The 21,547-nt window shown below is 40.6% G+C and overlaps 1 protein-coding gene across 1 annotated transcript; it reads right to left on the bottom strand.

Annotated features, from left to right (window-relative positions):
- Nucleotides 1-8,690: 8,690 nt before the first annotated feature.
- On the bottom strand, nt 8,691-18,670 carry LOC143841002 (protein FAM240B-like). Its single transcript, XM_077344540.1, has 3 exons — nt 18,366-18,670; nt 15,596-15,744; nt 8,691-13,444 (listed from the first exon to the last, which is right to left on the bottom strand). The coding sequence occupies exons 2-3, from the start codon at nt 15,739-15,741 to the stop codon at nt 13,312-13,314; spliced, it is 279 nt and encodes a 92-aa protein (XP_077200655.1). The 5' UTR covers nt 15,742-15,744; nt 18,366-18,670; the 3' UTR covers nt 8,691-13,311.
- Nucleotides 18,671-21,547: the final 2,877 nt, after the last annotated feature.

Below are 21,547 nucleotides of genomic sequence, written 5' to 3'. Positions count from 1 at the left end.
ATTACAACACAGGCTTTACACCAGGAATGTTTGCAAGAGCAGGGCTGGGATGTTTAGCCTGACGTATAAAAACAACAAAGTAATGTGTTAGCTCCTGATCTTGTTACTGTATTCCTGATTCATTCCCTCATTTCTGACCCTGGCTGGTGCTCTAGAATTCTGCTTTTGGATTTCCCTTTAGACTTGAAGCTGTGAGTGTGCCTTACCTGGTATCTGGACTTTGGAATGATACTTTGACTACCTTTGTCTGGCTGCCTGCTGTGTCTGCAATCAAGACAGTTACTTTCTGACAGCTGCCACTCCACAAAAGCCAGTGTGGTTAGAATGTTGGCTTAGGTTGGATCTGGGAGACCAATCTGCTGTGGAAGCTCTCTTGGTGAGTTTGGGCAGTCACACACACTCTGCCTAACCTACCTCACAGGAGTATTGTGAGGATAAAATAGAGAGGAGAATGATGTAAGCTGCTTTGTGGAGTGTGGCAAAAGGTGGGGCATAAATAAATTATAGCAGTAGATGGGGGAGATAAAAGGGGGAAGGACAGAAGTAAGCAGGGAAAGATAAGTTTATGGGGACTGCCAGGAGAAAGAAAAGGGGCAGTAGTGGGGGAAGTGGGATATAAGGGAAAACGAACAGCCCCTACAAATCTTTATGGGTGTGATACCATACCATTTGGCTAAATCTGGCAGCTGGCACTCATAACTCAGCCCTAGGCTTCCTGTGTAAAAGCTATTAAGAGAAGGAGGGAAAACTGAACACTGGGCAGCTAAAAGTAGGTTGGGTGTGGTGTGGAAAGGAGAGAAGGAAGCAGGTAAAGGGGAGAAGCTATGAGGGCTTTCAGGGAAGAAAGACAGCAAATAGTGGGGGAAGAGAAAATAAGATGTGTCCCACCAGTCTTTCAGGTCCCCTGCTTGTATTTTTATATGTGCCACTTGCTAGAGAATAGTTCCACTGAGGTTGATGAATGCTGGAATCTTAGAATTCATTTGTTATTCATCCATAACATTTATTTTAAAGAAAACATGCCACTTGTACATAAGGAGAAGAATGTGGTCTTCATATGATATACTTTAGGTCCACTTAGGAGCTACTACTTGTTTTCGTTATAGAAATGTTAAAAACTTCAATTGCTACTGCCTTTGCATTTTAAAGAGCATATTTGCCTGCCCTTGTCCCTGACCTGAAAATTGCAACTGGTGCAAAATGCAGCTGCTAAGGTCCTCATTAGATCAACTTGGAGGGTCCATATGCAGCCTTTGCTGAGGCACCTGCATTGGCACCTGCAACTCAGATCAGGGCAGAGTCTGCACTTCCTTTCTTTATTCCATTGTCAGTCCTGTTGAATTCAGATCGCTTTGAACTCGGGTCTTCCTCTTTCACCCCCTCCCCATTGAAACAGGAAAGTCTTCTGCATGTGGTTAGGGTAGTTCAGAAGTTGAGGGGGAGCCAAGCCTCTTTCTTTCTTTTCTTGAAGGAGGTGGGGGGAGAGGAGCCAGGCAGAGAGCCTCTTTCTTTTCTTGAAGGGGAGGGGGAGAAGACAGAAAAACGCAGAGGAGGGAGGAAAAATCCAGGACCGACAGAAGTTGAGAGAAATTAGGGGTTTCACCTTTAAGGCAAGCGTGTCACATGACCAGGTGTAGCCTATCAGAGGTTCTCTACCACGGAGCTTTCTTTCCCAATGGATATTGAGCATTAAAAGCACTCGAAGATATCGCACAATAAAGGTAGGGTCACTCTGGATCAATCCTTCTTGCTGCAGAAGGAAAATTAAAATTGCCCAAAATCCAAACGGAAATCGCATTCTGTGTAGAGGGCAGGGACTGAATCGACCTGGGGTTGGAATAAAAGCTCCATGCAGTTTACACCCAGGTTCAAGGTTTTGGTCTGGGCCCCACATATCTTCAGAACCAGCTACCTCCTTATGCCCCTTACTGGGCTTTAAATACAGGGGGGGGGGGGCAAATCTGTTGGAGATATCTGGTCCAAGAGAGGTGCTCCTGCCTCGACCCAGTCCAGGGCCTTTTCAGCCCTGGCCTTGACCTGGTGGAATGAGCTGCAGGCCCTGTCAGAGCTGTAAAACAAGGCCTGTAAAACAGAGCTCTTTCACCAGGTCTTTGGTTAAGGTCAGGCTGAGTAAGATCTGGGCCCCACATTTTACCAGAAAATCAGGCTGTTTGGCAATTTCTGTAGGTGGTTAATAGTCTGGGAGCAAGGGGGAGTTTGGTCACTGCTGGGGGGGATGCTAATTAACTTCCAATGGGGGTTATGATTTTATGTTTTTATGGGGTTCTGTAAGACATTTGTGACCCACCATGAGCCACTATGTGGGAGTGGTGGGATATAAATCAATCAATCAATCAATCATCAATCAATCAATCAATCAATCAATCAATCAATCAATCAAACTATTGTGGCAAAGTAATGTTGAATAGAAAACCAGTCCTAAGCAATAAATTCAGCGGGATTCTCCTGGTGCTTCTAGTTAAAATCACAAAGCTATTCTATATCTTTGTTATTACACAGGATCATAGTTATGGGCCAGAACTGGGAGTTCTTTTGCTTCTTGAACTGTTGTATTCAAATTTACCTCCTCTCAGATATATGCTATTAACAAGGTTAAATGTATATTTTCCTGCTTTAAGCCAAATTAAATTAACTGTTATAACTCCTCTATCTGACATAAATTCTTAAGCAAATATAATAAAATTAGAGTTTCGCACTGTTGTCTTCTCTGTCAATGTTTCATTGGCTGATGTCCATTTTCCTTTCCCAAAAGACCCATAGTGATGATATTATACATTTCCAGTTACCATTATTTTGCTCCCTCAATCTATTTTTGGAATCTATTGAGAAACAGGGAATTTTTAATGAAATGGCTGAGACTTAAAGTACCTATATTAATGGTAATTTAAAAAACCCAGGATAAAACTGGGGATGGAGGCCTAAGGCTGTTCTCAGTGGTCTTGGTGTTTATAATGGAAGGGAGCTCAGCAAGAATAATGGAGCTTTGGATAAGAAGCTATAAAGAGGTGAGTGGTAAGTGTAGGAAGTGTTCACATTTCCTCACTTGCACACCTGCTTTCTGCCTTGTATGAAACTGAGCAGAGGGGTCTGACTCTTATGTATAGTGAATGCTTTAATTTTAATGCTTAAGGTCAGTCAACATCTATATGTGAAATCAACACACTGATGAGCTAAACAGTGTTTGCTGGGAGATCATGGAGAAATTATGGAATATTAAACACATGAAGAAAGTGGGCTGTTCAAATTACTCCTTGGCATGCCCTTCAAATAATCTATTTTGGTGAAAGTACCTCACAATATTTTAATGTTGGCAGTATTTGTGATGAATCTGTCACTTGTAGTTGAACAACACTACAGCTGGACAGCATGTCATAAACTTTATTTTTAGGACTCTAGTAAAGATTTTTGTCCCATCTCAGGCCTATGGGGAGGGATCATTACGAGGCATCCTAATCCTAAATTAAACCATATAATTTCTCCCACCCCCTAAATTAGCACTTACGAAAATGTAAGGGAGATTTAGTTTCAAAGGCTGTGGGCAGGGTTTCCTGCATGCCTGCTTGTCCTTGGTTCTTCTCTTGTATAAGCAAAATCTACAATGCACAATGTAAAATATATAGCCATGGAGAATGGAGCCACACCTTAAAACCCTTTTTGCACAAATAGTGATGTAGATAGTATGAATTAAATTTGACATCGCATGCAAATTTGTATTAAAATTTCACTTTCTGCTTCTGTAGAGAGCAGCATTTTGGGAAGGGGGAACTTTTCAGTGGAGAAGCCATAAAGGGAAGATTGCTTCATCCTATCCCATCAATGGCTTCTCTGCTGTAACACCCCTGAAGTCACTTCCCCCTTCAAGTTTTGAGTGATATAAGTTTCAAGGGTAAACATGTAGCGGTGTCTTCATAAAGGAAAAAGTTCTCTGTGTGTATGCTCATAGGTAACATTTACTTGTGACCTGCAGTTTTCTCCTAAGTACAAAACACATATTTGTCTGTTTTATTTATTTATATTTATTACCCATTGCTATCGAAGACCATCTTGCAATGGGTTACAAAATAAAAAAATAAAATAAAAATCCCACATAAAAGCAAAAGTTAAAAAAAACCCAAACTGACATGGTGGCGAAAGTAAAAATCCCCCCATCTCCCACTTTTCCCATCCCTCCAGTACCTAAGGGAGAGAGTCCAGGGGTGCCTGCCATTCTTATTAAAGTATTAGTGGGTATTAAGTGTAGAGGGGCCCCATGATCTTCCGCAACCTGGCCTCAACCAAAGACCTGGCAGCTCCATCCTGTAGGCCCTGCAGAACCACAAAAACTCCTGCAGGATCCTCAGCTCTTTCAGGAGCTCATTCTACCAGATTGGGGCCAGGGCTGAAAAGGCCTTGGCCCTAGTTGAGACCAGGCAAACTTCCCATGGGCTGGGAACCACAAACAGATTTGTACCCACAGAGCACAAGGCCCTATGGGGGACATAAGGTGATAGCTGGTCCCTCAGATATGGGGGTCCCAGACCGGCAAAGGGCCTTGAAGTTTATGACCATAACCTTGAATTTGATCCAGGCAACCAGTGTAACTGCCTCAGCACAGGCTGGATAAAGGCCCTCCAAGGTGTTCCTGTGAGGACCCTAGCAGCTGCATTTTGCACCATTTTAGAAAAGTGCCCTTTCCTGAAGGCAGACATGTTCATGTATGTTTATATAGGTAAGGTTTTTTTTTTTTTTTTTTAAGGCAAAGAGCTCATACTGTACCTTCCCCTGTCAATTCTCTTAAAATATTCTTCAGACAAGAACTTGGAGCTTTAGTAGTACTTCGGGAATTCATTGAGGGCCTCTTCTGAGTTTCAGAATGTATATTCCCTGTACATTACTGGTCTTCAGCTTTTGGTTTGTAATGCATAAGAGGGCTGAAACCTGATCTCAGATGAATTGCCATAGGAGTGCTAATGTTTTTTCTTAAAAAAATTTTTTTTTACTGTTATTTGTGAGAGACAGGATAAGCAGGAAAAGAAAATTGTGTGAGTGATCTAAAGCAACAGCTGCTACAGGTAGATTCCTCATAGTAGTTTAGGATCTCCGTCTTTCCTGTTGCTGTAATTTTAAATATCAATATATATTCTATGGATGTACATGTCATGCATCAGATGAAGGGTGCTTCCATTCATAAATGCTTATCCTGAAGATCATTGTTTTATAAAGTACATAATTTTTTCCCATCTGCCCATCATTGGAAGAGAGCTCTTTGATGCTAGACAAACATATTAAAAAGTTTCACTCTTCTTTTTTTGTTGTTTGATATATTACATGATATATAATAAATGTCTGTATTGAAGATATAGACAGGAATTTGGACTGCACAGAAGATTAGAAAGTGAGACACTTTGGAATGAAACAAAAGAACTAATGAACAAAGAGTTGCATGAATTTTGTAGTAAAGGGAATTTAATTGTGCCTTCTGAAAAGCGTTGGATGTTAAGAGGTATATAATATTGCTCATAGATTTTTAAGATAGCTAATGGCTTTGCTTTTGAGCTTCTCATACTTGGTTCAAGATGGAGAGCCTGAAAAATTGATAGCTGAAACTTTCCAAAGTGGTTGGCTGCAGCCTCAAAGCTTTTTGGGAGAACTATTCTAGTCATCTGTCAGTCTCACAAATACATGGCATAGATGGGTCATTAAGCTGGAAACTGTAGAGTATTTGTCATAAACACAGCTGTACATAACATAAATGAAGCCTGAAGTATTTAGTTCCAGGATATTAGGCTTTTGTTGAGAGACTGGATGACAACTGTGGCATCTGATATTATAATTTAAGCTGCTCTTTCGGCTTATTTTAACTATGGATGATCTTACTATTACAGATGGATGGCTAATGGCCTATTTGGACACCATTGTGCTGACAAAGTAGCACACAGGAGGACCAGGTGGATGGTAGAGTCTCAGAAATGGTACACACAAATGGACGTTTCTGCTGGGGCTGAGACATGACAAAGACTTACCAAATCTTTCCCTCCCACTCCAGCTAGTCACAGCTGTGGCTCACAGGGAGCTGGGCAGAGAAAGGCCTAGGAAGGGTTTCATCACCTTAGCCATGTACCTCTCTTGCTAATGACTGCTTTCTACATGCACATGACAGACTACTTTCCAAAGAGGAATCACCCAAACACTATGATTGATATAGGTCAATCTCTTTCAACAGAAAACTCTCAATGAGCTCATTGCATGTGTATAAGCCCTTTGGATTCTTGCACCCATGTGTATTTTAACACTGGATGTGATGCATAAATAGAAAAAATATTTTTTCATTTTTAAAAAGGATTAGGAGATTCCCATTGCAGCCACTGACAGCTCAAACCCAGTGGTAGAAGGCTGCTCTTCTTCACAAAAGTGATCTTCAAGCTTCAAGAAGGATTCTCAAGACAGGAAGGGCTCAGTGGTAGAGCACCTGCTTAGTATGCAGAAGAGGTCTCATGCTCAATTCCTGGCATCTCCTCTTAAAAGGCTAAAGATAGAGGTAATGTAAAAGATCTCTGCCTGAGACCTTGGAGAACCAACTGCCCATCTGAGTAGACAGTGCTGACCCTGATAGACCAATGGTCTGATCCAGTATAACACAGCTTCACGTGCCCATATATTCATTAGACATGTATTCAGCCTATAGCAAAAAGGATGAAAAATTAATAAAAATAAAAAGGCTTCAAAATACCACAGACATAGGAGGGGAGACTATGCCACTGGATGCCATTGGTGGTAGCCAGTTTTAAGCGGTTACACTCCACAGTTTCTGTTCATAAACAATGGAGGTGAATGGAAGGTCCATTTGGTTGTGTTTTAACGTACCAAACTGCCTTCAAGGACACCGAGAGAAAACAAAAATGGTTGAAATCATTTGGAAATTAAGCATTGCTTGCTATAGAAGTCTGTGAGGTCCTGCAGGTTACCTGAGTGCTGAGTGAACCAAATAGACCCTCAGGGCTTCATAACATCTATCAAGAAGCAACAACATTTCTTGAATACCAAAAACAGAACAATAAGGGATGACAGTCACTTGATCATCCCTGTGTTTAAAAAAAAAACATCTTAAGGCTTTGATATCAATTATGGAATGGAAATGTCATATGTACATTCTGTTGTTTATGTGTTGGAAGTTAGAGCTTCCTGTCTAATCTGCATGTACTCAAAACTCTCTGGAGCTGCATTCTGATTAACAATGAGTACCATTTAGGCCTTCACATTAGTTGCAGGCATGCACCTGTCTCTAATGAACATTACCAAGAATCTGATTAATAATGAAATGTACAAGAACAGATAAAGCTCAAGAGACTCTTCAGTGTTTTTAACAGTAAGCTGTCTGTTTACAGCATAAATAATTTTTCATCTCTGTCAGCCAACCCAGAGATCTAAATTGTAAAGCCAATGCTTGGGGAACCATTTGAGTAGCGATCACCCTCCAGGGGTTTTGATCTGCAATCAAGGGCTTCTTTTCATCCAGGGTGCATGAGCCTTCTTGCTGATCCAAAGCAATACAGAGTTGATATAGCTTATTTAAACTATTCTGAATCAGAAATAATTTTTGTTTACATTAAATGAATATCTCCTATACATCTAACCTTACATTTTCAAAAATGATGGGGAAGTAATGTCATTATTTGCTAAGTAAACATGCCATTTATAGCAACAAACCCCAAAACCTTTGTAAAAGGGGTCCAGTGGTCCAAAGGATTAACTACTGGGGGGGGGGGAAGACTCCTTCTTTAGGAAGAACTGTTAGATACAAGCCTAGCAGCACCTTAGACACCAGCTTTTGATTGGATTTGTATGAAACTGCCCTACTTCAGACCAACAGAGCTACCCTCTGAAACTCTCATCTGTTGGAAACATGACTTCTTCCTTCAACGTTTTCCATTAGGGAAAAATTACATGGATTTTTCCCCAGTGGAAGATTCCATATTTAGTGGAAGGGAATCACCAATATTCCACTGAAGATCTTAATTCACCGTAAATTTCCTTGCTGATATTAGTGGAATGATACCTACCAACGTCACATGCCAGCCAAGGAAATCCTTTCTTTCTGCTTAGTTGGAAACAATGGTCAGAGAATCTAATTCTTTTGCAGCTTATTTTTTTCTCCTGAGTAATTAGTTAGATGACCTTTAGTTTCCTTCTAGCTGTGTGATTCTTGACACATTTACACTACAAACCTTAGCAGCTTTAAAATGATTTAACAGCTGTCATGTTTCCCCTCAAGGCATCCTACAATCTGCATGAAGGTGTAGAGAAGTCTCCAGCAGAGATTTCTCTCATTGTGAGAGAAAAATGACAGTAGAATAACTTTAAATTTGTCATATAAACGAATCCGCAACACTCTTCAATGTGAAGGCCAACTGCCTCAGTGTATTGCTTTCCAAGGTTCCCCCCTCCATTGCTGACTTTAGCTGTCTAAAGCTACATGTCCTATAATGCTAAACCTGAACACCTGAGTGCAAATTAGTAACATGTAGAATGCCTTCCCTATTAAAGTATATTCCATTATGTTGCGTGAAAAGTAGGCTGTCTGTTTCCACTGACAGTATAGACAAAATGCTCCATGTATACAGTGGAGTCGTGCCATCCGTAACGATCAGCGAGGAGAGATCTAATGAAAAATGAAACCAAAGCTCAACGGCTGTCTGTAATATTTTATTTAAGAAGGAAACAGAACACTCCTGCATAAATACTTGCAAATGGTTTACATATTAAAGATTTCCAAGAAAAAATCCTTCAAAATCATGTGCCTCATAAAGAGGTCTGGATGAGTTACCTCAGGCTGGCAAGTAGCATTCTGCATCTCTTTCCATGACTATGATGACAAATTGCATTGCTGTCTCTGTGCCAGGCTTCAATTTCCCTGCTCACTTACAAAGACATTCTTGACTTTAATTTTTTTATCTAATCTATTCCAAACATTCTATGTCATCTGTTTTTTAAAAAGTGCTAAGCAAGTGATGATCCCTTGTCCAAAGCTGTTGAGTTCCCCTCCCCCACCCAGTACATGCTAGCTGCACCATTCAAACTTAATCTGGACATCAGTACATTAAAAACAACCTTGTTGTTAAAATCACCTATATGAGGTATGAGTGTGCTGGCTCTTGTGAGAGGTTAACTGGGTATTAAATGCTGTTTTATTGAGGTTTTATTTTATCTTTAAAGATTCTCCCCAATGTTATTTTTTATTGGTTGTTTTATTCACAGGTGCAGAGGAAGGAAGGTGCTTATTACATTCAGAATTATTTCCCCACACAGTTGCTAGAAGCCTATGAGAAAAGATCCACTTAGGACTTTTAGACTGCTAAAGTCTTCCTCACCTTTGCATCTGTTGGCCGTAGACATCTCTCTCCCCCTTCAATCTCCTGCCCAGTCTTCTTCCTATCTGGGGCCTGCCCATTGGCAAACACTCTGCTTCTTAGTCTTTCTTTCTCTTGGTTTCCTGGCCCCCTCCTTCCTTCCATTTTGCCTTCTTGCTGTCCCTTCTCCTCTACTCCTGTCCATGTTGGTTTGGCTTCCAGTTCCTATAAACTGTTGTGGCTTTGGGCCTCTGCCTAAAACCAGTTCTGACTGTGCCTCTAACTTCCATCATCGGAAGCTTGGCTTCGTTTCCCCTGGCCCCGATACTGCTGTAATCTGTCAAACACACTGCCTCTTAATCCTTTTGTCTCTTCATTCCCTGTTACTATCTATATATTACAATGTCTCCCCCCCCTCCCTCAGAATTTGTTCTAGTCTTGTTGGAGGCCCCAACCTTGGAATTTCCAGGTGTACAGATGTCCAATTCAGATTTGGACCACAGCATTCAAGGAGAAAGACATGAAAGTTCTCAGAGGAGCTTCTATTTGTCTCACTGGGGAAACTTAGTTGCTGCCCATTGTCCACTGGGGCAAACAGCAACTCCCTGAAGAACATTTTGGATTGATAAAATAGTGTGGGAAAAGACTTGAGTACCCTTTTCCCATGAGCTGTAGTTCTGATTTGAACTGGGACCCTGTGTGCCTGGGAATTACATTCCAAACATGGCATTCTCTGCACATATCTGGTCTCCGAACCAGGGTAGAGTGGATAAGCTGATGAATGTATAGCTAGTTCCACAGACAAACAGGCCTTCTGCTTTCCTCACTGATCTTTCACCGGCCGACAACATTCCCTAATTTAGAATTTTGAAACTATTTTTCACATTATGAATGGGAATCCTGCAGCACCTTACTTCCAACTCCATGATATGAAACAAACAAAATACCTACTAATATACTATAGTACAAATATTGATCTTGATTATAAAATGAAACCTAGATAAGGCATTGATTACAGCATTTTAAAATAAGCTAAGGCATTTTAGTCTGTAAACCTTTTCAGATGTTTATGTGCTTTGAGAAAGGCATTTCCCATATTGCATCTACCCTCTGGATTTCTGTGGGTGTCATGATGATTCTGATAATCGCATTATCAGTTCAATTAGTCCAAATATACTTTTTTGTTTTCCTCCTGCCATGAGTCTGTCTGTTTACATTCACATTGAGGGTTGATTTTGGTTTTTTGGGGGATAGGGGGTTGTGCATTTACTGAAGTATTACTGCATTTCAGCAGTTTTGATGGAGCTGTCCAATCCCTGTTAAAGTATATGGTCTGCCCATCACACTACAACTTTGGGTCATTCTTGGTATAATTATCTATCTACTTATTTATGTATAGATTTATACTCCGCCTCTCATGACAATTCGCCTCGAGGCGACTTACAGATTAAAACCATAAAAACAATATGTCCCATAAAATCCCCTTAAAACAGCATATTGTTTCACATCATATCCAGAGTTAAGACAGCAGAACAGTAAACTGATTCCAGCCAGAATGTTATTGGATATGGTAATAATACTGGGATATTTGGATAGAGTGGGACCCCCAATCAAAACTCCGGTCAACCTCCCCCAGCCTCAACCAAATGCCTGGTGGAAAAGCTTCATCTTGCAGGCCCCTAGGAACCTAGACAGTTCCATCAGGGCCCTAAGCTCTTCTGGAGGCTCGTTCCACCAGGTTGGAGCCAAGGCTGAAAAGGCCCTGGCCCTGGTTGAGGCCAGGTGGATATCCCGGGACAACCAACAGATTCCTACCCACAGAATGGAGAGCCCTGGGGGGGGGGCAGAATCAGACAAGCGGTCCGCAGATGTAGGATCCAGGCCACGTATAGCCTTGAAGGTTAAAGCCAAAACCTTGAACTTGATCCGGAAGCAGACTGGTAGCCAGTGTAGTTGTCTTAATACTGGCTGAATGTGAGTCCTCCAAGGAGTCCTGGTAAGGACCCTGGTGGCCACATTCTGCACCAGCTGAAGTTTCCAGGTCAAAGAAAAGAATAGGCCTGTGTAGTTACTGAAGTTTAGTCTGGAAGTGAAAGTCTCATCCTTTATTATTTTCCTCTTTCCCCATGTTTCAGTGGTCTCTCTGATTGGCTCCCCCCAAAATTTTGAAATCTTTTACCTGACTTGCATCAGACACAGCTCCAGTGCCATACAAAGCATATCTGACACCCAGAGTGGATCATTTTTTAACACCTCTGATCTCTCGACAATAAAATTGTCCAGGTCAGGGCTCAAGTGGGCTTACTCTCGATTAAGTCAGTGGGACTTAAGCTTAAGAAAGCATGCATTGAGAGGGGTGCTTCCTGGGTGAGCCCTGGTATCCAATACCTGTGCCCTTTCTCGGTGGAGAGGCTCCATGACAGCCTCACTTTTTGCTGCTAAGCCACCAACTTAATGCAGAGTAGTGGCAGATCTATCAAGAGAAGCGCTTCACTTATGCACACAAACACCCATCTCTCTGGATAAGCCTTTGGCCAAACAATAGTATTTCATGCTTCCATGAGGGCCAAGCACTTTGGGCTTTTGACACAAGATAGTCCCACTGAACACCTTGGTGTTTGCTGCCACCAGTGCATGCATAAGATATATTAGGCAGTAGAAAAATCCATGAACAATGATTGGCTGCTGGTGTAGGGCCTTGCAATGGAACTGACTTTGGTTTTAGTGCAGGCACCCTCCAGCACTGAAATGTTTCAGCTCTGGCATGCAAATATTAAAAAGAAATCACAGCACAAACCCTTTCTAGGAGAGCTTTGGGTGGTAAACCAGGAGGCAGAAAAAATGTCCAGATTCTGAGCAAGTCCCAATTCCCAATTCCCATGCTATCTTTGAATTAATTCTGCCCTGGGGTAAAAGTATGGGAAAAACTAGCTTAGGAAAGAATGGGGAGAAATGAGGAAAGACTGGCACAACATAGGGATTGTAATAGAGTCGTCTGGGTATGAGAAAACCCCCTGGTAACATCAGGGAATGAAAATGTACCATTAAAGCAACCTGAAAAATGTTCAAGCCTCAGGAGAGGTGATGTATACAACTTCCAAATAAGTAAATAATACAATTCTAAGTAGAGATAATGAACTTGCAGACAGACTAGAGTCATGGTGGCAAACTGTCCCCTCCAATTTATGCATGTTTGTAACAATGTATCTATAGAGTCAGTATATACATACTATAAAGTATGTGCATTGTGAATTGTGTGGAAAAAGACCCCCAAAGGGCTTTATAAATACAATCTATCTAAAGATGTAAATCACGGGCTCAACTGGCCATTATGATCCTGATCCCCGCTAACTTCCACATACAATCTGCAGGTTTTAGTGTGTAATGAAATGTACATACAATTTAAGAACGTTTAATGTGTGTAGTCAAGTATTAACAGAATTTTCAAAGGGGTTTCTCATCTCAGATTCCCTTTTAGAACTGAATGCTACAGAGAGGTGCAATATAGGTTATGCTTGAATTCTTTTTCATAGATTTCATTTATATTATTTTTAAAAATCTCCATCTATTTGGTATATTTAGATAAGAAGACAAAATTGGCATGTTTGAAATGGACTTGCAGATAGTAGAGTCCAGAATGGGAAATCTCCAGATCAGGCAGAACCAAATGTCAAAAAGGTCTGTATTTTGATAAGGCGTTTTATGAAAATTAATTTGAGACCAGGAAGGAGGTTAAACTCCAAATCTGGGAGAAATGTTACCATTTTCAGGTTGTTGAGTTTCTCAGACTCCTGAAATACAGATCTGGAGGGTCACAAAACCATTGGGAAGGGCATGGCACTGGGAGCTGCAGCAAGAAGGGTGATCAGCAGGTATGCCTCCCTTCACTTGAGCAGAAGCATCACTCTACCCACACAAAGGGGTGGACAGGATGAATCCCCACTACCTACATCTCAGCAGTGGTTTAGGACACTGTTTTCTGTATTTCCTGAAATGAATCAATTGACAATTGGGTATTTTGTCCTTTTGGTTTTTCGCTGGTCTTCTGTAGCATCCTTGTTCGCCCTTCTAGTCTTTGAGTCCATTCACATCGGAGCCTGGAGACAAGGAATGTAACACTGGCATCAACAATGAAGTGATAGAATTTATAGTTCTATATTTATACTATAGAGACATTATTCCCTTATATTTTACTGTGTTAGTGAACAGATAGTTTGAGGATTTATGACTAGTCAGTTCTAGAGGAAGGCGTAGAGACTGTTGTGTATGGTGCTTTAGTTGCTCTTCCTATTAAAGTAGTTTCAAGCCATTGGACTCAGAAATACTGCAAGCAAAGTTCTAGTCAGTCTTCTCAAATGTTTCTAGATAATTCAAGTGATATCAGAGCTGCCGCTTTTCTTTCATCGCCACAACACTTGCCCTGTATTAATTTAGCATAGGTTTCTCTCTGACCCTCTGGCATGGGACACAGAGAGAATAGTAATGGAATAGCTCATCATCTGTGTGAAACCTGGTGACATTGCTAGATTCCAGAGGAGTCACACAACTGGGGAAATGCTCTCATTAGAGATACATGCTGCCTTCTCCTCTGGGTATTCTCTGGATGATGTATAATGGCTGACTAGTAGGAAAATTAATATAATACATGCAATGGAAATGACATCAAGGAAATCTATGGATTCTATCTATGGTACTCCAAAATAAAAACAACCCAAAAACTAAGGAAATATCTAAACAATGTGGATGTGGTTATAATGAGCAGCTTCCTGTGTGCCATCTTGAGCTTTTCATGTATCTGCAGAAAATGTCTTAGTAATACTCGCTGCACTTTCTACTGGCTTCTGTGTTGAAGACCAATAAGGACAGAATCACTTTATATTAGTTGATAGCAGGGATCAGAATTTCTGAATCTATACTTAGTCTCTGAAATCAGAGCCACATCTCTGGGATTTACAGTCAGTGGTGAAGAAAGGCATGCGTAGACAGGCATATGATTATACGCAGGAATATAATAGTAAATATAAATAGTAAATAGTAAAGTTTGTTAGAAACCCCCTTCTCTCCACCTGGCACCAATCTGTGAGTTTATGTATCTACAGATGGTGTCAGGTTCACTATCTGATAAATATATAACACTATAGTGCAATAGCAATTACTATTTATTTTTAAAAGCCATCCAAAGATCATCAGTGGTGAGAGGAAATGGCAGTCATGGAGGGGCAGTGAGAAAGAAAAATGGCACTGATGTGAGCGGGCACCTCAGCATTTTGTCCCTTCCTATCTACATGGTGCTTTGATCAAAATATTCCTCAAAAACTAGGTTTAGGAAAGACTGGAGCAAAGCAGAGGAAAACCTGGAAAGTGGATGATTAGGAAACAATATTATGTGGATGTTCCAGAAAACCCACTACTACAGATTGGATGCAAAGGAGAACAAAAGCTCCATGTGGAGGCCATTTTAATTAATAGTTGAATGGTGCCATCCTAAGCACAGCTACATTCTTCTCTCTAACTTCAAAGGACTTAGAAGTACAGATTTGCACTTCAAAAATTATCCTTTTCATTCTGTATTGGAAAGTTGGCAAGGGCATGATTATTGTTTTTGTTAAACATTGGAACTATTGTTATCATTCTGAAAAGTCATGCCAGGAGAAAAAAAAACGTACATTTTAATATATATTGGAACATCACTACTATATTGATAACCCTATTTGATCTCAAAGGAAGTCCGAATGATAATTTTAAGTGCTTCCCTCCTAGCCAATGCATCAGGAGCAGGGAGGGAGAAGAAACTTGCCTCAGCTGGTCTTTGGCAGATTGGCCCTTTAAAGCTCAAACATCCATTTCCTATGGGTGAAAGACCTGACCTTCAAATTCTAAGGGAGGGCCTTTAAACTAAAGGGACATTATTGTTTATTGGTGAAAAACCTGGCAACTGGACTGTGGACGCCTGGTTTTACACCCTTAGGAAATAATTGCCCTGTGTTCCATGTCCCAGTTTGGGAGCACTCTCTCTTCTCTAGCCTCTCCTGTTTCCCTCACATGATTCCCAATATTATTGGAACTGGAAATATCAGCATTAGGAATTATTGCAGGAACTCTTCATGGCATCTGATATTGCCAGTCCAATATTGGGCATTTCACCATGCTGGTAACAACTGATTGTATACCTTTACTTAGAAGAGTAATTACTTAGGATGGCAAAATAATACTCCTTTGCTGAACAGTCTGCATGCAAAATTACTCACTTATTCAAAGCACTCTTGGTTAATCGGGAATCCTCTACTTCTTTTTGCTTTGTGTGTACTTCAATGATATCTTCCCAGAAGTTCTTCAGGCCATTTGCATCATAAACTAGCACTGTAAGACGTTTCGGGCCACTTAATTTATTCATTTTCTGAAAGATAAAATGAAAGTAAAAGACCCGCAATCATTCCTTGTGACAGTTTCAGGAAAAATATACATGTTATGAAAATGCTGACCTTTTTTCTTATGAAAAGTCAAAGAATGGGTAACTGATAGCTAGGTTTTCTATATGCAGAATCTAAGATGACTGTTAAAGCTCTATAAAAGTGAGACTTATTGTCTTATGTGGTATCAAATCTCTCCTTTTTTTCATCTTACTCTTCTGCTGACTTTCAGCCTTGCCCAAACACTTTTCGGTGCCTACTTTGGAACAGAAAAATTTAGCTGGATAATAAGCACCCTTGTTGTCATCTGTCCAAAATTTGGCAGGGGAGAACTTTTGGGGGAAGCGGTGCTGTCTCTAAAAAAATTAACCCAGTTGGCTAAAAAATATGAAAATGCAGCTTGAACTGTTTTTCACAGTGAGACAAATAGAAAAGCATAAATAACAGAATAAAGAAAAGGGACATGAGTAATAATAAAAGTAAAGAAAATGAACTAAATGATTAAAGACCAGTGAACAAAAATGAAAAAGTGGCACACACTATTCTCTTAGGTAGGTATGGCTCAATCAGCAGAATAGGTATTTTCATGATCCTCCTCAGATAATCATGTGGCTGTCTCTTTTTATTAAGGGAAATTTAAGGGGGTACAGCAATTTAAGGAGGCTCCCATGCCACATCCCTAGTGCCCCCCCTACACATGTCTTTCCTGATGTTAGGCCCACTGCAAATTCAAAACAAACTATATTGCTTACATGCCTTTTGTTGTTGTGGGAAAAAAGTCATATGTAAACACCACTGGTCCTCATTGGGTGAGAAAGACAGGTGGGGAAAGAAAGAGAGAGGCAAGCAATGGAAAATCCCATGGCCAGGAGCAAGCCAGACAGCTTTTCCAGCCTCCCAAAGATGGAGACTTTGGGGGAAGGGTTGCCAATCCTGTGTTAAGAAATCCCTGAAGATGGAGGTGGAGCCTGGAAAGGACAGAATCTGAGGGCAGGGGAGGAGCTCAGCTGGAATATGTTCCTACCCATCCTACGTTCTGAAACTGTCATTGTCTTCAGGAAACTAAGCAGGCTTGGCTTTAGTCAGCACTGGGATGGGAGACCACTGAGGTAGTCCAGGGTGGCTACTATCCATAGGCAGGCAATGGCAAGCCACCTTGGAATGTCGCTCACTAAGAAAAAGTATCCACAGCAGGAATAATCAGACTGCAACTCCCCTACTGTCCCCAAATTCCTCATTGCTCCCCTGGATCCTTCCCCGCCAGGAGTATGTGTGTACTGCCCACTTTGGAAACATGAATGAAAGAATACTGTTGTTCTATATAAGGGATGCCAACTGAGCTTCAAGTCAGTTTTGGTGAGACTGTAGTGTCTATTTTTTGCATTTCAGTTCACATTCAGTAATTTAAATGCACATATACAGCAACAGAGAATGAACACTAACTTTGTACTTTAAAATTTCTGTTTTAGATATCTATTTTATATATTATTTTAATTTTGCCTTTCTTCCAGAGAGTTATGTTTTTCCCCCCTCTCCTGTTTACTCTTCCGTGTTTAGAAACCCTGTGAAAGATCTCGCTGACAGAATATGCCTGGCTCTCTCAGGGGGCACTTCACAGTTGACTGGGATTGGAATGCTTAAGGTTACCAGCCTCCAGGTGAGGCCTTGAGAACTCTCAGAATTACAATTATCTCCAGACTACAGGGGTCAGTTCTCTGGAGAAAATGGCTGCCTTTGAGGGTGAACTCTATGCCATTATATCGTGCTAAGGTCCCTTCTCTCCCCTAACCCTGTTCTCCCCACAGTCCACTCCCAAATCTCCAGGAACTTCTTAACCCAGAGATGGCAACCCTAACACTACATTGACTCTTTGTAAAAAATTAAGTGTCAGAAAAAGAAGCTATATGTTGTATGACACAATATGAGATTTAGGTGTATTTTAAAAGATGATCCTATGTATTTATATATCCTAGAACTGCCAAGGTGATCAGTTAAATACTTTTCTAGGGTATTTTGAGTTAGAAATTGAGGAGCTGGGTACATTCATTGGTTCCCACCTGTGAAGATAGCCACCTACCACTGGAGGAAGACTTCTTCTAGGAGACCATTTTCCAATGGAAGGAGTCTTTCTCCAGAAGAATATTCATCATATAACAGAGGGGAACTATCAGAACCAACCAATATAATTTTAATACAGTTTTATATTAGTTAACATTTCTTGCAAACAATCTATTCCTCAGACGACAACACAAGTGAATGTGCATGCCTAAATGAAGGGTTGCCGAATATAAGTATTATTTAGACATCTTTTAACGGTGAATAAACATATTGCTGCTCTGTTGCTTCTTAATAAACATGTTTGAGGTATCTCTGGGTTGCCAAATTTCTATCTGAAGACAGGGATATTATATGCTAATGTAAAAAAGAAAAGAAAAGGGAAAGACAGTAGCTGAGATCAGATGCAGATTTTTCAAATAAACCTAATAATGTGAATAATCTAGTAACATGGAAAAGTTCAAATATTTGTTTACATAATTATATTAAAAGATTAGAGGAAACTCTTGGCAAGATGATATAGTAATAATGTATCAAAGAAATAAAGGCTTACTTTAACGATTTAGAAGATTCCTCTTCTTTCAGAACATCGAGTTTCTGGAGTCTGTATTGAAACGTTTCACCTTTACCTCTAGGATCCTTTCTTCCTACCAGACTCAGAGTGGACTGTGTAAACCATCAAATACTTTCCCTTCTGTCACTCATTTTTTTATTTGGGATCGGTAACATGGGCTATTTTTGAATCCCTTTAACAGGAGGCAAAGAAACTAATCTCTGTCTGAAAAGACCACAACACATGAAGTGGAATGGTCAGACAGCTACAAGGCATTGACTCTGAATGCCACATTTGATCTATGCTATAATATCTGATGAGTGTGACTGATGTCATAACTTGGCAGAGGGGAAATAGTTATTCTTTGACAAGTGCACTTCATTGGAACGTTGTGCCACGTGACTAGCAGGAAAAGAGAGTTTGCCCTCCCTCTACCTGAAAGCAAAGAGATCTGAACATGCATTTTGTATAACAGCTTGTTTCAGGCTTGTGTTACATGACTGTGTGGTATTCTTTTTTAAAAAAAAAATTTAAAGGCTTCTTTTGAACTGCTACTTGCTGAGGACATCTGGCTGGTTGCATGACAGGACTCCAGCTAAGCTGTTAATGCTGCACATCATAAAGGAATCTGAACTCAACTCAAGGGCAACCTCAAAGCCTTCAAGAATGTGTGATAAATGTAGCGTGCTCTCCTACTGTGATGAATGAATAAACAGAAGCCTCTCGCCGCCTGGGTTCTAATAGGGCCTATTTTGTCTGATTTCTCATCATAGCATTTCTCCAGTTCTCCAAGATGAAATGGTAGGGTGCCATTCACTATACTCAAGAAACACACCCTGTTTAATATTTGTTCCATCAGATTCCTAATGCCATTTATTTATATTTATATGCCATCCTTCCCTGTAGTAGGTTTACCTTAAGCAGAACAAAATGCCGGAGGTATACCATTGAAAAGTATATCTGGAATTATTGGGAGATTTGTTTAATTTTGTGTACTGTGTACTGTGGAACTTAAGCATTGTCAAAAACAGCCAACACTGGAGTTTTGGTTTGTGAACAGAAAATACATAATTATTTTGTTTTCCCTTTTGCACTGCTTTCTGAAGAATTCTGACCTTCCTTTTCCTTAAGAAAATATTGACCATTTGTACATGGAGGAGTAAAACATGAGTGACTTCCTGCCTGCAAATGCGGGATGGTAAATCTCACATTTGCAGCCCTTATCACTGGGAGACCCCTCTCCTGTCCCCCCCCTTCCCCAGCTCATTCCCCACCTCCAGAAAACAGAAAAGGTGTTGTGTTTTGCCTGCCTGATCCCAAAAAGGCCATGGACAATTTAAAGAAGATTTTATTTCACCTTTGACAATGTAGGTTTGTAGTCATTTGTGCAACATTAGAAAAAATTACTCAAAGCAGGAAATGGAGAGGGGAGGGTGGGACAAAGCTTCCGATATTATCACACATTTCCCCCTCCATATGGTTTTATTCCTGGTTGATCACTGGTTGCTCACCGATGGGGTGTGCAATTTAGGGTGGTAAATCCAGTTTTGGTGATTCCCAAAATCACAAGTTAAAAATGGCCAAATCATGACCCGGCTACTGGACAGCCAGGATGTTGCCGATGTCATGTGGAGGGGACTCTAAAAGCTGCCAACATTCAAAGACTGTCTAGGAACATATTCCTTGTGCGAAAATGGTCATTAACTTTCATTAAAATATATAAAATATATATTATAATGCTCCTGCATGATACATGAGAAGGAAGGACTCCCTGGAGAAGAGCCTAATGCTGGGAGCGATTGAGGGCAAAAGAAGAAGGGGACGACCGAGAATGAGGTGGCTGAATGGAGTCACTGAAGCAGTCGATGCAAACTTAAATGGACTCCGGGGAATGGTAGAGGACAGGAAGGCCTGGAGGATCATTGTCCATGGGGTTGTGATGGGTTGGACACAAGTTCACACCTAACAACAACATGATATGATGCAGCTTTAATCAGAATATTACATTTAGATTTTGTTGCCATATGTAAAAAAAACACATTGCATAGCTGGAAAAGGGACAGAAAAGAGCAATCAAAATAGTAAGGGACTGGGGTACTTTTTCTATGAAGAAAAGCTGAAGTGATTGGGACTTTTCAGTGTATATTAAAAATGACTGAGGGATGTGTGACGGGTTTATAGAAGTATGCCTGGAGCTGAGGATTTCTCCCAAAATTTTACAACTCAAGGGCATCCAATTAAGTTGATAGGCACTAGATTTAGGAAGGCAAAAGGAGGTACTTATTTACTTAGTAATTAAAATGTAGAATTCACTGCCAAACAATGTGGCTATGGCCACAAGTATATATGGTTTCAAAAAGGGATTGCATACATTCATGGAGGATAGGTTCATCAGTAGCTACTAGCCATGGTGACTGAAGGGAACCTCCACTATTAGAGACAGTAAACCTCTGAGTACTAGTGCTAGGAAGCAACATTAGAGAAAAGCTTCAGGCCCTATGCCAAGATGTTGGGCTTTCAGAATAGCTGATTGGCCACTGTTTGAGACAGGATTTATTTATTTATTTGCATTTTTATACTGCCCATTCTTTACAGCTCTGGGTGGATGCTGGACTAGATGGACTACATGGACCACATGGATCACTAGTTTAATGCAGCAAGATGCTTCTTATGTCCTTTTGTTAACTTGAAGGAAAGTCACATTCATTTCTATTATTGAACTCAACGATTTGTGTTACTTTGGCCATTATGATTATCTAGACATGAAATGTAAGCTGGACAAAATGCCATCAGTTGCAAGGGAATAGCTCTATAAATGTCTTCAGTGTATCTATTTTCTGCCCTTACTGGTAGAAATAATTATATGGGAGTTATTATGCTTTCAGAGGTCATGTTTACCTTGTACCAGGATAAGAACAAGTTCATGGTGTTCCAGGGAAATGACAAGAGAGATCACCATGGGACAGGGGCCAAGGTCAGTAGTTTTTCAGTATATAAGGAATCATATTCAGTCTATGCAAGCTCCACTCAGGAAAGAGGAAAGCAAGAGAAAGGTGCTGTTTGGAAAAAAAGATTCCCCTAGGCTAAGTAGATCAGTGGGCTGTTACAAAAAGAGCTGCATAGCTGAGGCCTATCTTTTGCTACCGTGATCAAGTTCACATTTAGTTAGAATTATGTGGCTC

The sequence above is a fragment of the Paroedura picta genome, chromosome 7, assembly GCF_049243985.1.
Source record: "Paroedura picta isolate Pp20150507F chromosome 7, Ppicta_v3.0, whole genome shotgun sequence".
Lineage (NCBI taxonomy): Eukaryota > Metazoa > Chordata > Lepidosauria > Squamata > Gekkonidae > Paroedura > Paroedura picta.
The sequence above is the reverse complement of the archived record's forward strand: the minus strand, read 5'-3'. Positions and strand labels throughout refer to the sequence as shown.

Coding starts and splice junctions, on each gene's coding strand:
- LOC143841002 (XM_077344540.1), bottom strand. CDS start 15,741: ATGAATAAATTAAGTGGCCCGAAACGTCTTACAGTGCTAGTTTATGAT. Junction 13,445..15,595: donor ACCAAGAGTGCTTTGAATAA/GTGAGTAATTTT, acceptor CCTTGTCTCCAG/GCTCCGATGTGAATGGACTC.